This window comes from Acinonyx jubatus, chromosome D1 (assembly GCF_027475565.1).
Source record: "Acinonyx jubatus isolate Ajub_Pintada_27869175 chromosome D1, VMU_Ajub_asm_v1.0, whole genome shotgun sequence".
In the NCBI taxonomy this organism is placed as follows: Eukaryota; Metazoa; Chordata; class Mammalia; order Carnivora; family Felidae; genus Acinonyx; species Acinonyx jubatus.
Window position 1 is genome coordinate 91611585 of NC_069390.1, and position 15624 is coordinate 91627208.

The 15624-nt window shown below is 54.2% G+C and overlaps 1 protein-coding gene across 5 annotated transcripts; it reads left to right on the top strand.

The window, feature by feature from the left end:
* The first annotated feature begins 396 nt into the window (after positions 1-396).
* On the top strand, positions 397-14350 carry ROBO4 (roundabout guidance receptor 4). Of its 5 annotated transcripts, none has more exons than XM_053203935.1 (18): positions 397-1007; positions 1527-1673; positions 1932-2089; positions 2267-2387; positions 2644-2771; positions 2871-3099; positions 3358-3470; positions 4200-4368; positions 4509-4691; positions 4802-4844; positions 6739-6875; positions 6993-7256; positions 10641-10748; positions 10875-11028; positions 11167-11412; positions 11522-11907; positions 13370-13576; positions 13699-14350. In XM_053203935.1, exons 1-18 carry the CDS (start codon positions 938-940, stop codon positions 13707-13709), a joined length of 2874 nt encoding a protein of 957 aa, XP_053059910.1. In that variant the 5' UTR covers positions 397-937; the 3' UTR covers positions 13710-14350. The 5 variants fall into 5 exon arrangements, with proteins under 5 accessions (XP_053059910.1, XP_026892635.1, XP_053059907.1 ...); XM_027036834.2 differs by having other exon boundaries at positions 424-1007; positions 1344-1673; XM_053203932.1 differs by having other exon boundaries at positions 504-1007; positions 1344-1673; positions 10890-11028.
* Positions 14351-15624: the final 1274 nt, after the last annotated feature.

Below are 15624 nucleotides of genomic sequence, written 5' to 3' on the forward strand. Positions count from 1 at the left end.
TTTTTAAAATGTTTTTAAATTTATTTATTTTAAGGGAGACAGAGACAGCGTGAGTCGGGGATGGGCTGAGAGAGAGGGAGACAGAGAATCCCAAGCAGGCTCTGCTCTGCCAGCGCAGAGCCTGATGCGGGGCTTGAACTCAGGAAACCGCAAGATCGTGACCTGAGCTGAAACCAAGAGTCGGACACTTAACCCACTGAGCCACCCAGGTGCCACATTATTACTCCTAGTTTACAGGTAAGGAAACGAGCTTGCAAGGATGAAGGGACTCTCTCAAGGTCTCAGAGAGCTTATCTGATTTGTCTGTGAGCTGAACAGGAACACACTGTGAGCTTCCTCCGGATTGTCCCAGAGCCTCTAAAGTCTTCCTATCTTCTGCCCTGCCCACCACCTATCCTCGGGCAACCGGGCTGTGGGATGACAATATGCTCCTGCTTCCCTCCCCTTGGCTGCCTCAGCCCACTTCTCTCTCCCTTCAGCTTCTTAGTGCCGTTCCCTGAGCCTCCACCTCTGGGCCCCCATTCCACTCTAGCAGGGAGCCACTCAGAGCAGAGGGGTAAGAACGGCCATCAAGGTATAGATGGAGTCTGAAAGTTAAAGGACGAAGGCTGTGCTCTGGAACTACGTCAGTGTGAGGATGGCCTTTAGGAAATCCCAGACTAGATCACAAGGTAAACTTTAGGGCCGGGGCTGGAGTCGGGGTGATGGCTAAAGGGTCAAGGGCAGAGAGTTTCTCTCTGCTGGTCTCCTCCCAGTTCTCCAAGGCACCGAGGGCCAGGCAGGAAGCATGGGTTTCCTCAAAGCTGCTTCCCTCCTGGGGCAGAGTCTCGGTCACAAACAACCACCACCACCCCACCCCGCCCCTCCTTCCCTCCGCTGTGAGCTCAGAGCTGCAGGACAAAGTGCCTGAGACCAGGAGAGAGGCCTGAGAGCAGCCATGGTCTCTGGAGGATCAGGCCTCCTCAGGGCCCCGCGGCCCCTGTCTCTCCTGCTTCTGCTTGTCACCGGTGAGTGTGGCCCTCCCCTCTCCTAGCCCCTGTTCCCTTGATCCAAGGCCTGGACAAGGGGAGAAGAGGTCCCCCTTGCTCCCTTGCTTCCCTTTTTTCATGGGGGTACCAGAGATGATGATGATGATGATGATGATGGTGTATATGTGAAACAGAGACAGACAGACAGATTGAGAACTCTGCAGATCCTTGCCTGGATGCCCTGCATACCAGCTCTCTCCCCTCCCAGATTGTTAATAGAAGTTATCTTCAGGCAAGAGAGGGCAGAAGAGATGTTCAGGGATTTGGGGGCCCTGCTGGTAGTCGGACTGGGCTCCGCCCCCCTTTCCCTTCCAGGAGGTATGGCTCAGGACTCCCCACCCCAGATCCTAGTCCATCCCCAGGACCAGCTGCTCCAGGGCCCCGGCCCTGCCAAGATGAGCTGCCGAGCCTCGGGCCAGCCGCCTCCCACCATCCGCTGGCTGCTGAATGGGCAGCCGCTGAGCATGGTGCCCCCAGACATACACCACCTCCTACCAGACGGAACGCTCCTACTGCTGCGGCCCCCTGCCCGGGGACATGCCCACGACGACCAGGCCCTATCAACAGACCTGGGTGTCTATGCATGCGAGGCCAGCAACCGGCTGGGCACAGCGGTCAGCCGAGGCGCTCGGCTGTCTGTGGCGGGTAAGGCCTGGGAGGGGAGGCCCGGGGCGGGGTGCACCTGAGGCCAGATGCCTGAGGTGAGGACATATAGGGGGATATCTATGAGGGAAGGCCTGGGCTGGGTGAACTGAGGAGGGTGGGGCTCTGAAGAGTAAACACAAGGCGGTGAAATGGTGGATAGACCAGAATGGGGCCAGTGTGGTAGGAGACACCCAGGCAGGACCTCTGCAGAGGGGAGCACTGGACGTTCCTCCTGCTGACCCTCCATCATCCCTGCAGTCCTTCGGGAGGCTTTCCAGACCCAGCCTCAGGATACAGTGGCCACTGTGGGCAAGCAGGTGGTTCTGGAGTGCGGGCCGCCCTGGGGCCACCCAGAGCCCACCGTCTCGTGGTGGAAGGATGGAAAACCACTGGCCCTACAGCCAGGGCGGCACGTGGTGAGTGAGCCCCCCTTCCCCATACTTTCTCTGGTCCTGAGCATAACTGGGCACACCCTCCAGCCCCTGTGTCCCCTGCAGAATTTGAGGAAGGGAAGGCAGTGAGGCCTGAAGCTTCCCTCCCCAGTCGGAACCCCTCCCACATGAGACACTTCACAAAGCGCCTGGCCCTGACAGGTCTCCAGGGGGTCGCTGCAGATGGCAAGAGCAGAGAAGAGCGACACAGGCACCTATATGTGTGTGGCCACCAACAGCGCAGGACGACGGGAGAGCCGGGCAGCCAGGGTGTCTGTCCAGGGTAAGTCGAGGGTGGTCAGCTAAAGTTAGGGCCTGGTTCTGGCTGGGGTCAGCGTACGTGGGGGTCAACCTGGGATCAGGATCAGAGTGACACGGGCCCCATCGAGAGGGATGTTCCCCAATCCTGGAGTAGAAATAGGAGTGCTCTAGACTGGGAAATCTAGGAGTTGTGGTTTCTCCAAGTCTGGGGGATGTTTCACCCCTCAGTCCCATCACTTTGGCCTACGGCACCCAGCCCAGCCCTATGCTCTCCACAGAGCCCCAGAACTACAAGGAACCTCTGGAGTTGCTGGCTGTGCATATTCAGCTGGAAAATGTGACCCTGCTGAACCCAGACCCCGAAAAGGGCCCCAAGCCCGGGCCTGCTGTGTGGCTCAGCTGGAAGGTGAGGCCCAGGCCCTAGGGGTGGGTGCCAGTCTGAGCTCAAGAAAGAGCTGGCCATCAACTCCTTGACCTCCTATCCTTCCTCTGGACTCTTTCCCAGGTGAGCGGCCCTGCTGCACCTGCTCAGTCGTACACAGCCCTGTTCAGGGTCCAGACGGCCCCAGGAGGCCCGGGAGCTCCCTGGGCAGAGGCCCTGCTGGCTGGCTGGCAGAGCGCGGAGCTTGGGGGCCTCCTCTGGGGCAAAGACTACGAGTTCAAAGTGAGACCGTTCTCCGGCCGGGCTCAAGGCCCTGACAGCAACGTGCTGCTCCTGAGGCTGCCTGAACAAGGTCAGAGACAGATGTCTAAAGGACCCAACAGTATACTCTCTGACGCCTTCTTGTCTGCGGGCCCCTGGACTGTCCCACTCTGGTTTGGAGGGACGGTGGGCCTTACTCCTGGACTCCCTTCTGCCATGGCCAGGCAAGCAGAGCTGCAGGAATCTCCTATTCTTACCAGTGTGGTCTCTGACCGTGTCCCCATCCCAGATCTTTTTCCTAGAGTCCCCTCCTTCAGCATTCCTTACAGCCTCTCTTCCTCCCCTCCAGTGCCCAATGCCCCTCCCGGGGAGGTGACCTTAAAACCTGGCAACGGCAGTGTCCTTGTAAGCTGGGTCCCACCACCTGCCGAAAACCACAATGGCATCATCCGTGGCTACCAGGTACCCCCCCACCACCACCACCTGCCTAGTGGTGCCAGGACATCCTCTTGCCTGGCATTCTGCATACCCTTGTTCTGGGCACTAGGAAGCAGCACCTGTGCAGAGAAGCAAGGAAAACTTGCTGTCACTGAGCAAGGGGTCTGCCCGACACTGCCAGGCACTTTCCTACGTGATCTCATTTCATCTCAGAGTCTGTACTGGGTTATTATCCCTAATTTATGGACATGGAGAGTGAGGCCAAGGCCACAGGTGCAGGAAACAGAGCAGGAATCAAAGCAAGCTGTGTCTGACTGTCAACTTCTAAGCCAGTGGGATCAGAATGTGGCTCTTGGGCCAGCAACACCAGCATCGCCTGACAACTTGTTAGAAATGCAAATCCTTGGGTCCTTCCCAGGCTGATGAATCAGAAACTCAGGGACGGACCTAGCAACCTGGATTGGTAACAAATCCTCGCAGTGACTCGAAAGCACAGTGAAATTGGAGAACCACGGTCTAACGCCTATTTTAGCAGATTGTTTTTTGTCCCCCCTGCTGTCAGCCTAGAGAGAAGGCTCTCTCACTCTGTAGGGAGAAGGGAATAGGAAGTGTGGCTACATCGGGTGGGGGAGTGCTCCCAGGGGAACAGCGGGGCAGGATGACCACATGGCCAGTGGTGGAGGACTCGGCAGCTGGGATGGCGCGGGGGTTGGTGCGGGGGGTGGTGAGTGCCCATTTCCCCTTGTGCCTCAGGTCTGGAGCCTGGGCAACACTTCGTTGCCCCCAGCCAACTGGACTGTGGCGGGCGAGCAGACCCAGCTGGAGATGGCCACCCAGATGCCAGGTTCCTACTGCGTACAAGTGGCTGCAGTCACGGGCGCTGGGGCTGGGCCCCCCAGTAGCCCTGTCTGCCTCCTCTTAGGTGAGGGCGGTGCCCACCCGTACCCCGCGAGCCCCCATCCCCACCTTCCTCTTGCCCTGTTCCCGCCTCACATGTCCAGCTCATTGCATGACCCTCATAGTCCCACCCGCCCCTCCCACTGAACTCAAATTCCCACATAGAGCGAACCATGGAGCGAGCCACTCAAGAACTCAGCGATGGTCCCTGGACCCTGGAGCAGCTGAGGGCCGCCCTAAGGCGGCCAGAAGTGATTGCTAGCGGGGGTGTCATGCTCTGGCTGCTGCTGCTGGGCACTGCCGTGTGTGTGCACCGCCGGCGCAGAGCTGGGGTGCACCTGGGCCCAGGTAAGAGGATGGACCCCCGGGTGGCCCAGGCCGCACAATGCAGGGGCTTAGATCTCTGGCCAGGTGTTAGGCCCTCTGGATTTAGCTCTCTTCCTTTTGCTCTCTCCTAGGTCTGTACAGATACACCAGTGAGGACGCCATCCTAAAACACAGGTGAGAGATGAAATGGGGGGGGGGGGGGCTTGAGGTGAGGGGGCAGGTAGAGGGGCCAAGGGGCTGTGGAACTGGGACAGAGAGTTGGATGGAATGCTGTCTCCCCTACTGCCAGGCAGTTAGGGACCCTACTACCCAAATCTCTCCTGAACTCCAAGTGAGAATTTTCTCTTTCATTAGTGTTCCTACCACACCGCTTGACAGTTGAGTAAACGGAGACGCGAGACTTAAGTGACTGCCCGAGGCTACACTGCTAGTAGCTGGCCTTCTGAATTCCCAATCTAGGACTCTTGTCACCCACCTCTCACTAATCCTCACTACACTCTCCTGCTGACCCATTCTGCTAGGTGGGGAATAACTAGCACGGGACGACCAGCCCACTTTCTCATTTTCTCTGTAGACCCCGGGTCTGCCTAGCAGCGCCTTCGCATTCAGGAAATCACCCAAATAGGGAGTGATCTTCAATATAATCACCCACAGTTCCAGCAGAGGGCGCTCTGCCCCTATGTTCTCAATTCTCACGCCTCGTTCTCAGTAGCAGGGTCAGCTTGCAGGTACACCTGCTCCAAGTGTCTTTGGCTGCCAAAGCAAGTCTGTGGTTATGAGACAGGGTGCCAAGAAAGAAAAGATACTTTTTTGTCCTACTGGCTGAGTTTCACACTAAATAAACATTTCATCTCTCTGCTCTTTTATCTCATTGGATTTCCTCTGAAGGGCTTCACGTTCCAAATCTGCATCTTTCAACAGAAGTTTATCAAGTACCTACAATGTGCCAGACACGTCCAGCCCTTGGGTTACCATTTTGCAAGGTTCCGAGTGGGCTGGGGCCATATATTCCTGCGTTATTCTGTGCTCACTGGCCTTTCTCTTCCAGCTACCTCCTGGCCTTTGTTCGGTCCCCGAACCTTCTCTGGCTCCCCTGGAACTTTATCCCTTGTCTCTGAAGGGGATTCCACTCTGATTCTCTTGTTCATCCATCTCTTTAGCACAGGCTCCTTCCACCGGACAGCCATGCCAGCATATGCATGCAATCGAGAGCTAGATGTGCGGAAACATGTATAAGACACGTGGAAGAGGTGGGGTGGGGGAAAATTCCACGTTTACCCTGATGGTATGAAGGGGAAAGGCAAAAGAGCAGCGGGAAGAACTAGCCTGCTATGTTCATAGGGAAAGATAAGCTGTTTGGTCTGGCTAGGATGTAGGTTGCAAGATGTATCGGAGTAAAGGATAAGGTCAGGGAGCTGAAGGCCAGACCAACAAGGGTGCTGCTCGCCCTGCTAGGCAGCTGGTAAATGGGGAGCCACTGACGGTTCTAGGCAGAGAAGTGCTTTGGTATGATCTCTGTTCTTGAAAGATTGCTCAGGCAGCCAGCAGGACGCCCGGTTCAAAGGGAACCAGACTAGAGGTACAGAAGGCAAATTCCACGTAGCAAACTCTTGCTCTGCCAGCTGAGTGATCTCACATTTCCTCATTTCAACTCAAAACATCAGCCTTATATGGCAGCCCTTTTACAGATAAAGAACCAGGGCTTAGAGAGGCTAATAGACTTCTTTGCCCGGAGTCGCACACATAGGCTGTAGCAGATGGGGATTTTCACACTGGGTTTGTCTGTCCCGGATCTGTGTTCCCTTTGTTTCAACACATAGCTGTCTCTCTTTAATGCCTCCTCATTCTGGGCCACTTGGACTTCCCCGGTCCCAGAATAAGAAAGGACCACTGAGTTTTGGGATGCCAGGTCAGAGATCCTAAGGAGTCTGTAAAGGGCTGGAAAGCAGCAAGAATAAAGCTGCTGCCACCCTCTACTCAACCCCTTCTGCTACCCTCTGAACTGGAGGTCTTGTCCAATGATGTTCTCGCTTCACCCCATTTCTTCTGCCCCCCCCCATTGTCCCAGGATGGATCACAGTGACTCCCCTTGGCTGGCAGACACTTGGCGCTCTACCTCTGGCTCTCGGGACCTGAGCAGCAGCAGCAGCCTCAGCAGCAGGCTGGGAGTGGACCCCCGGGACCCACTAGACTGTCGTCGCTCCTGTGAGCATGCCCAGTGGGGCCAGAGCTCTGCAGTGGAGCAGGGATCCCAGGGCTGGAGATGGGCGTTGTGGGGGTGGGAGGCACTCACTGTAATTCTTCCTGTCATTTTTACCACAGTGATCTCCTGGGATCCCCGAAGCCCTGGTGTGCCCCTGCTTCCCGACACCAGCACTTTTTATGGCTCCCTCATCGCTGAGCTGCCTTCCAGCCCCCCAGCCCGGCCAAGCCCCCGGACCCCAGCTGTCAGGCGCCTCCCGCCCCAGCTGGCCCGGCTCTCCAGCCCCTGGCCCAGTCCAGACAGCCTCTGCAGCCACAGGGGACTCTCTTCTCCCCGCTTGCCTCTGGCCCCTGTGGAGGCTTGGAAGGCCAAAAAGAAGCAGGGTAAGGATGGGGAGCATAGACACAGCCTGAAGCGGGTGGCAGGAGGACCAGGAGTGGGAACGTGGTGGGACCGTGGCCTGGAGACCTCGAAGCCAGATGTGGGCTGTATCCCACCCACGGCTTCCAGTTCCCTGCCCTGGTGGACACCAGGTCTCTCCGCTATCACCAAGGCACTCAGCGAGGGGTGTGCTGGCCTCCGCTTTTCTTTACATGGTTGTCTGCTTCCACTCGGCCCGTACCAGCAGTGGGCCCTCTTTCTGCATGCAATTGAATTTGGCAAACATTTCGTAAGCACCACTGAAAGCCAGATGTGGGGACACAAGAGACAGTTCTTGCCATCTAAGGGCTCAGAGTATGGTGACAGTGCCTGACCAGCACATAAGGAACTCTAGAACCTGGCGGTGTGCGACCGGTGCTAGCTTGAAGCCTCATCTCCATGGACACTGTGCACGGGACTCTCCAGGCACTGACTCCCCACTCACTTCCCAGAGAAGATTAATTCCCTTCGGCCCAGATTCCTCTCCTGAAATCCAGCTACTTGCTTCGCCTTTCCAGAGAGAAATAATTACAGTCTCTGTTTCTTTTGGAACTACTATACGTTAGGTGCTTTATTTGTTTCATTTAATCCCCCCAACCTATTGGCTAGATATTATTTCTCTAATTTTGCAGGTGGGGAAAGAGGATCAGAAATGAGTCACTTGTTCAAAATCCCACAAGTCAGTAAGCTGCCGAACTCAGATTCGAAGCCAAAAAGGTCTGCTTCCTAAGGCCACCCTCTGAGAGCTCCCTTAGAAGATTCGATTCTATCACTATTTTCTCTTGTTTCTGAACGTGGGTCTGAGCCCCACCTGCTGTCTTCACAAGCCTTCTGTGCTGCTTAGTAAGACTTATGAATGTCCTACAGCCAATTCTTTTTTTCCCCCCAGTGGATATAATCCAAATTTCACAGAGACAAAGATGGATACAGAGTAATTAAGAGCTTGTCCAATATCCAGAACTTTATGACTCTAAATATTAGCAAAGCTGGCATTCTTTCCAGCTTCGCCTCAGATGTATTGCATTAGGAATCCTCAGTGGGCACAAAATAGCAGCTAAAAAGGGGTTGAACCAGTCCCATTTAAAACCCAGCCTTCCCACGGAGAACGGCACTGACCCGGATTTAATGTAGAGCTCATCTTCGACTGTTAATACTACTGGGGAAAAAAATGAGAAATTTTCTACAGCCAATTCTTCAGAAAGGTTCCAATTCCAAGATGAGGCTTAGGTCCTCACTTCACCCTGTGTCTCTTCACCCCAGCCCCGCTGGTTGACCACAGTAAGGCCCCTGGGCTGGTGTACACTTAATGGCCCACCTCTGGCTCCTGGGACCTCAGCCACAGCAAGTTCGTACCATGGAGTTTGGCTCTGCTGCTGTAAGTCCAAAAGACTGAGGATTCTTTGTCATCTAACACTGGCAAGCTCTCTCAGTGCCCCCTACTCCCTTGACCTGTTTATTCTTTTTTCTTATTATTTGCCCTTAGGTGGGTTTTTTTCTCCACCGCTGATATGCTCAGAACTGTACTCTCCCGTGTTTCATCCATTATATAAGGATGTTAGTTTCACTCTTCCAGATACGCCCACTGAATATCCTAATTAATTCATTAATTAATTAGTACAAATATTAATTGCCATTCAAGTGTACCCAGTGAGATTTGACCTAACCTTCATAACATTTTTATGGTGTAGTTTGCTCAAATAACAGTGAAACTAAGATCCAAGTAATTACAAGCAGGGTGGAAGGAGGCTTTTTGTTATGAGAATCCTTTAGAGGAAATGAATGGGTTGGGACAAATGTGGCCTTTTCTAGGACTGGCCTTTCCTCTTCCTCTTCCACACAAACCAAGCAACCGACATGGGTCCCATTTCTGAGCTTACTCAGGAAGCCAGGCACCAGACGAGACAAAGCTGTTGAGAGCAGAGTTGGAGCACCTGAAGTTGGCCTCCAGAACTCCCTAGATCATACAACAACTAAAGGAAATTTAAAAAACAAAGCAGCCTAGGTACAAAAGGAAATTTTGATGGAGGAAGTCTAGCCATTGTGTGGGTTTTCATCCCAGAGGCTCAGAAGGTCTGGCCACCGTATAGGGATTCCCAGGGGCCAGATAGTCTCAGGGAATGCCGTAGCCTTGATCTCCTCCCTGCTCTGAACCTGCCCATGGTGGCATCCAAATCTTTGAGGACAGCTGTGCCTTGAGGATCCTGCCTGGTCTCTGGTTTACCAAGGAAGGAACCCCCTTCCTAACTGAGCTTCTGATCATGTGGCACTAATCTGAAGACTGGTTCCTTTTTGCCTTTACTTGATAGTTTCCTGGTTCCTGGTCTTGAGGAAATCTCTTCCATCACCCTTCTGGTTCCCTTTTGGCTTAAACTGAGATCCATTTGGGGTTTGGCCTGACCAAAAAGCATGCTCTAGGGTCACTGCACCCAGCTAGGTCTGTTTCTTCAGTTACCTCAGCTTCTCCACTATCAGAGTTCACTGAGAGCCCTGTCTCTTAAGTGGCCATGTGAGCCAGATGGTAGCCGCAATCTTGTGATTCTTCTCACCTTGTGTTTACATCTACCTCTCTCATATCCATCTCTTTGTTCATTCATTCAACAAATATCACCGAATATCTATTGGTAGGGCACTGTCTCCCTGGGTGAGACCAACACTCTTCCTATTCTAGAGGTCCTCTCCTCCTCAGCTGACTCCTGTCCCACTCGGCATAGTGTGGGGTTGTCTTACCTACTCAGCTCAACTTGACAGTCCAACCCTTCTTCCCAAGTGAGAAACACTCGGGTTTCTCGGGCAAGGTTACCCACAACCATGTGAGATATTTGTAATGTGAGAAATGAAAATTAACAGATTCTCTTCAAGAAAAGAAGGGGTATTTGTCTTCACAGAGCCAAAATTCATGAGAAGAGTAGCAAGGTAGGGGGATAGAGATCAGGAAGATTGGGATGTATACATGAGGAAAAGAAAGTTGTCCAAGTATCTTTTAGGCACCAGGAGCTTTCCAATCTGTTTTTAGAAATAAATTAAAATTGGCAAAACTATGGTTTCACTAGATGTTCCCAAATGAAACGGGAGCCCAGAAAATTTAGTGGATTTGCCTGAGGTCACACAGCAACTATGTAACTGCGCTGGGCTGTGAGCGCAGGTCTTTTGACTCCAAGCCTCGTGCTACCTTCCTGCACGGGGGAAGGGGGGCGGGGCAGAGGGCGCAGGGAGGTTCTTCCCTCTTGTCTCTGAATTCAGGGACCCTAATGCCTGACTGAATGACAAGGCTGAACATAGAGCCTGTGGTTGGGGTCTGAAAGGCCCACCCTGTCTTGCCCCCCACCCACTGACTCTCACCTTTGCAGAGCTGCACCAAGCCAACAGCTCCCCGCCCCTCCGGGCCAGCCACCCTATGGAGTTCTGGGCCTGGGAGTTGGGGAGTAAAGGCTCCAAGAACCTTTCCCAAAGTCCAGGTAAGAGGAGGCCCTGAGAGGAAAGTGAGGAGGTGAGGCAGGGTGTAGGGGTGGGAGTGGGAACAGGAAGCTGGGGGACAGGGTTGGGGCTGGGACTCATGGGGGCCCTGCCATTCTCACCCCTACGCTATTGTTCTCCAGGAGCCGTGCCCCAAGCTCTGGTTGCCTGGAGGGCCCTGGGACCGCAGCTCCTCCGATCCTCCAATGAGCTGGTTTCGCGCCCTCTCCCCCCAGCACCTCTCGCTTCTCGAGGATCCTCCACTCAGAGTCAGCAGACCCAGTAAGAGGGCATGGGGTCAGGAAGCAGGGGTGGGGGACTGGGGTGTGAGGGGTCTTTGCTGTGCTTGAACAGGGGCTGGGGGAGGGGTGGACAGGGGCTGCAGTAATGACCCTGTCATCACTCTCTTACCCCCATCAGGCCCTCGGCGGAGCCCCAAGCTCCCTCCTCCCTCCCAGTGCCAGCCGTCCCCCTCCCCATCCCTGTCCCCTCCAGTCCCCCCAGTCCCTCCAGCCCCCAGGCCTCTTCCCTCTCTGGCCCCAGTCCACCTTCCAGTCGTCTGTCCAGCTCCTCGCTGTCATCCCTGGGGGAGGATCAGGACAGTGTACTGACTCCTGAGGAGGTGGCCCTGTGCCTGGAGCTCAGTGACGGTGAGGAGACCCCCAGGTGAGTTGTCTGAGGGATGACCAAAGGACTGCAGATACGCACACAACAGGGGTATGCTTATCTCAACTGGAATGTCTCTGCTGTGCCAGTAGACCCACCTCAACCATAGCACTGTGTCCCATTTTGCCTTTTCTAGGAACAGTGTCTCTCCTATGCCAAGGGCTCCTTCACCCCCTGTCACCTACGGCTACATCAGCATCCCGACAGCCTCAGAGCTGGCGGACGTGGGCAGGGCCGGAGGAGGGGTGGGGTCCGAAGTGAGGGGCTTGCTGTGCCCACCCCGGCCCTGCCCCACCCCCACCCCCAGCGAGGGCTCCTTGGCCAACGGCTGGGGCTCAGCCTCCGAGGACAACGCCCCCAGCGCCAGAGCCAGCCTTGTCAGCTCCTCTGACGGCTCCTTCCTTGCGGACGCCCACTTTGCCCGGGCCCTGGCAATGGCTGTGGACAGCTTTGGCTTTGGTCTGGAGCCCAGGGAGGCCGACTGCGTCTTCATGGGTATGTGAGACCACCCTGCCCTCCTCCTCACCCCACCCCTTGGAATGAACTCAGATCCCATAAGAACCCCTCCCTCCTTTTCCCCAACCAAGAGGCAAGGCTTCCTAATCATTGTCTTTGTTGTTTTTTTTTTAAGTTTGTTTCTTTAGTTTGAGAGAGAGAGAGAGAGAGAGCCCTCATGAGCAGGGGGAGGGGCAGAGAGAAAGGGAGAGAAAGAAGTCCAAGCAGGCTCAGTGCTGTCAGCACAGAGCCTGATGTGGGGTTCAATCTAACGACCGTGAGACCATGACTTGAGCCAAAATTTAGAGGTGGACGCTAAACCGACTGAGCCACCCAGGCGCCCCCCAATCATTGTCTTTGTGGTTATCCTTAAAACAGCCAGCTTTTATTGAATGATTACTATGCCCCAGGCCCTGTGATAAGTGCTTTATATACATTCAATATTAAAACTCTATGAAAAATATTCTTTATCTTTCTCTTCCAAATGAGGGAACTGTAAGTCAAACAGGTTTTTTAACTTGTCCAAGGTTGCCCACAAGAACAAGGACAAAATGTTCAAGTCTAAAGCCCAGAGGCAGCCAGTTGTATTGCCCTCCCCCCAGGTCCCTCGTCTTACCCAGACACCGATCACCAGGAAAGATTGCTCCCCACCTCTTCTATTTACTATTTACTCCAACCCCCTGTTCCAGATTCTCCTCATGATGGGAACTTCTGTTTTCTCTCTTATTTCCCACTGTGCTTGCAAGCCCTCCTCTATCTTGTCCTGTCTGTGGCTGGGGTAAAGAGAAGATGGGCTCACTCCTTCACATGTCTACCAGAGTGGGACCATTATCTCCAAGGCAACAGAAGGTAGCTCAGGGCTCCCCGTGCCCCTTCCTCATACACTCTGTCAGATCCCCTATTGCCATCTTATGAACCCCAATAAAAACAACCAGGCTTGTAGTAAACGAGAAAGCAAGGATTATCCAGGGTAGAAGCGCCCACAACAGAGGGAGAAGAAAGGTGCCCGGGGAGAGGAAGGGTGAAGGGAAAGAGTATGGATAGAGGGCCAGAGCTGGGGGGCAGCTGGGTGGTTCAGTCAGTTAAGTGTCTGACTCTTGGTTTTGGCTCTGGTCGTGATCTCATGGTTTCCACACCAACAGTGTGGAGCCTGCTTGGGATTCTGTCTTGCTCTCCCCCTGCCCCTCCCCCCACTCACACTGCCTGTCTCTCTCAAAATAAATAAATAAATAAATAAATAAATAGAAGGCCAGAGGTGGGCTAGGAGGAAACAGTTCAAGCTATTCTCCCTAAGAAACCAATGGACTCATTCCAGTGGCCCCCAGAATTGATGGGCCGAGTTGGGGCTAGGTTATCTTCTGGGTTGGATGTATGCCCTAAGCAGGTCCTAAGTGTTCTGCCCTAAACTGGTCCCTCAGAGTGAAGGCCAACCCTCCACAAACAAATCTACCCTCCCTGACAGATGCCTCCTCACCTCCCTCCCCCCGGGATGACCTCTTCCTGACCTCCACCCTCTCCCTGCCCCTGTGGGAGTGGAGGTCAGACTGGTTGGAGGACATGGAGAACAACCACAGCCAGCGGCTGGGAAGGGGGCTGCCTCCCTGGCCCCCCGACTCTCGGATCTCTTCCGGAAGAAGTCAGCTCAGCCGTCCTGAGCCCAAGGCCGGCAGTAAGTGCCTGTCTGCCATACTCTTGATGGAGGGATTCTGGGGAGGAGCCAAGAGGGAACCCCTGGGGTTGGAGAGGTGAGATTAAGGGGGGTAACTCCATTCTCCTTCAACGTCCCTGCAGGCTCCTCATGAAGTGTACCTGAGACAGGAGACGGCCAAGAGGAGAATCAAAACCACCCCGCTGAGGACTGTCAGTCTTGGCCTGTACTCTCTGCAGCTGGGGGACCACCTTGCCCCGCCACCAGGACAGTTCTCCTTCCGGGATTGTGAGAACAAATGAAAGCAAAACAAAATAAGAGCAAAGCAGACCTGGAGCCCCCAGTGAGCAAAAAGTCATCTCGGCCTGACTCCTACCCCTTGCTTTGTCCTCTGCTCCATCCATCCCAAGCCGGTCTTGTGGCCTGAGAAGCAGGCTTATCTCCTGATCTCCCCACCCCCCCCCCCATTTGCATCACCAGGAGTGGAAGAACCAGAGATCTTCCTGGATGACAACAGCATCTTGTGGGACAGGCTGGTTAGGGAAGGAGCTCTATGGAGCCATGCCTCTCAGCAAGGCACCTTTCCTACGTAGGCAGGCTCACTTCTCCCCAGCCACACCCGTAACGGAAGGATGGAGGAACACCCAGTGAGGACCAACCTTGTTTCCAAGGCAGAGGGTCGAGAATGGACCTAGGGAGGGAGCCAAAGGAAGGGTGGTGGGAAAATGTGGGGCCAACACCCTCTTCATACTGTGGACTCTATGAGCTTAAGAAATTGATACCATTAAACTGAAATGACTTGAGTTTGTTGAGATCATCCCCCAGAGCACCATTCTGGGGAGGGTACCTGGAGGTATGGGAAGAATTCTCTCAGTTGGGGCGGAACTGAGCATTCGTTGGCACTCAGGGCGTGTCACTTCTTTCTGTTCTGCAACTGAGGGAAGAGTTACACGCGTCCATCAGATTTTCCCAGTCTGCTGGTCGTAGCAACTGGTCCTGGGAAGACACTCCTGTTTTCAGCGGTCCCGGTGCCCCGCTCCCCAGAGACCAGTCCCGGATGGTTAAGAACAGGTGTTTTCTTAAAATAGACAAAGTAGCTAGATTCCACAAAAGGTAGGACCACCTATAATGGTTGCCTGGTGAGCACCCTTCAGACAAAACAACAGCACAGAGAAATGGAGCAGGACTGACAAGCCTGAGCCACAGAAAGCGGGGCAGGTGGGGGCTGGCCTTTTTTCTAACTTGGTGGGAAAGGCAGGGGCAGGACACACACAAGCTGCAGGGGATGGTGCTCCTGCATGTGACCAGGGCCACCGGAGGACATCTTTAGGGAGGGCTGATCAGGAAGCAGGCCCTGGAAGGGGGTGATAATCCCCCCCGAAACCAAGGCAGCTCTACCTGGAGGCCACTCTGAACTCAGAGGCTGCGTGAGGCCGGGCCTGGGGGACATGGTGCTGCCTGAACTACCTTAAACCGGCCAGTCTGGTCTGGAATGTCATAATCTCAGGATGAGAAATCAGTGCCCCGGATGCATATCCGTTCCTCTCTATTTGCTTTTCCTTTTTTGGATTTTGTTTTTCTTTTAGTTTCCTGGTAAAATTCCTTTTGAAAACATTCCAACCCTGTTTGCCAGACCAAAGGAGAAAAAGGGATCTGTGCACACTTAGGTCAAAGTCGCAGGAGAGGTCAGAGGCCTGGGCTTGGGGTGGGGGTGGGGAGTAGTGGCCATCCCCTGAGAGCCCAGAGCAGTTCCTGAGCCTGGGGGTGAAAAAATGAGAAGGAAACAAACCACAGAAAACCAGTGAGTGGCATGGGCTGTGGGTGGGGGAGCAATGGTCACTATGGCATTCGGGGCCAATATTTTAAAAAATCCTGTGTCAGCCAAACCCATCACATTGGGGTCTCGCCTGGCCAGGAGGTATCTGTTTGCACACATCCAGGGTCAGGGAGCCTGACAAAAGCCTGTTTTCCCTTCTTGGCTGGGGTTTCCCCCATCAACTCCTTTCTATTTTTTTTTTAATTTTTTTTAATGTTTATTTATTTTTGAGAGAGTGACAGAGTGTGAGTGG

What these genes read in the sequence shown, in the direction of transcription:
- ROBO4 (XM_027036834.2), top strand. Translation starts at nt 938, where the DNA reads ATGGTCTCTGGAGGATCAGGCCTCCTCAGGGCCCCGCGGCCCCTGTCT. An exon ending in CGCTCGGCTGTCTGTGGCGG is followed by an intron (nt 1,674 to 1,931) that starts GTAAGGCCTGGG and finishes TCATCCCTGCAG; the next exon opens with TCCTTCGGGAGGCTTTCCAG. An exon ending in GCATCATCCGTGGCTACCAG is followed by an intron (nt 3,471 to 4,199) that starts GTACCCCCCCAC and finishes CTTGTGCCTCAG; the next exon opens with GTCTGGAGCCTGGGCAACAC.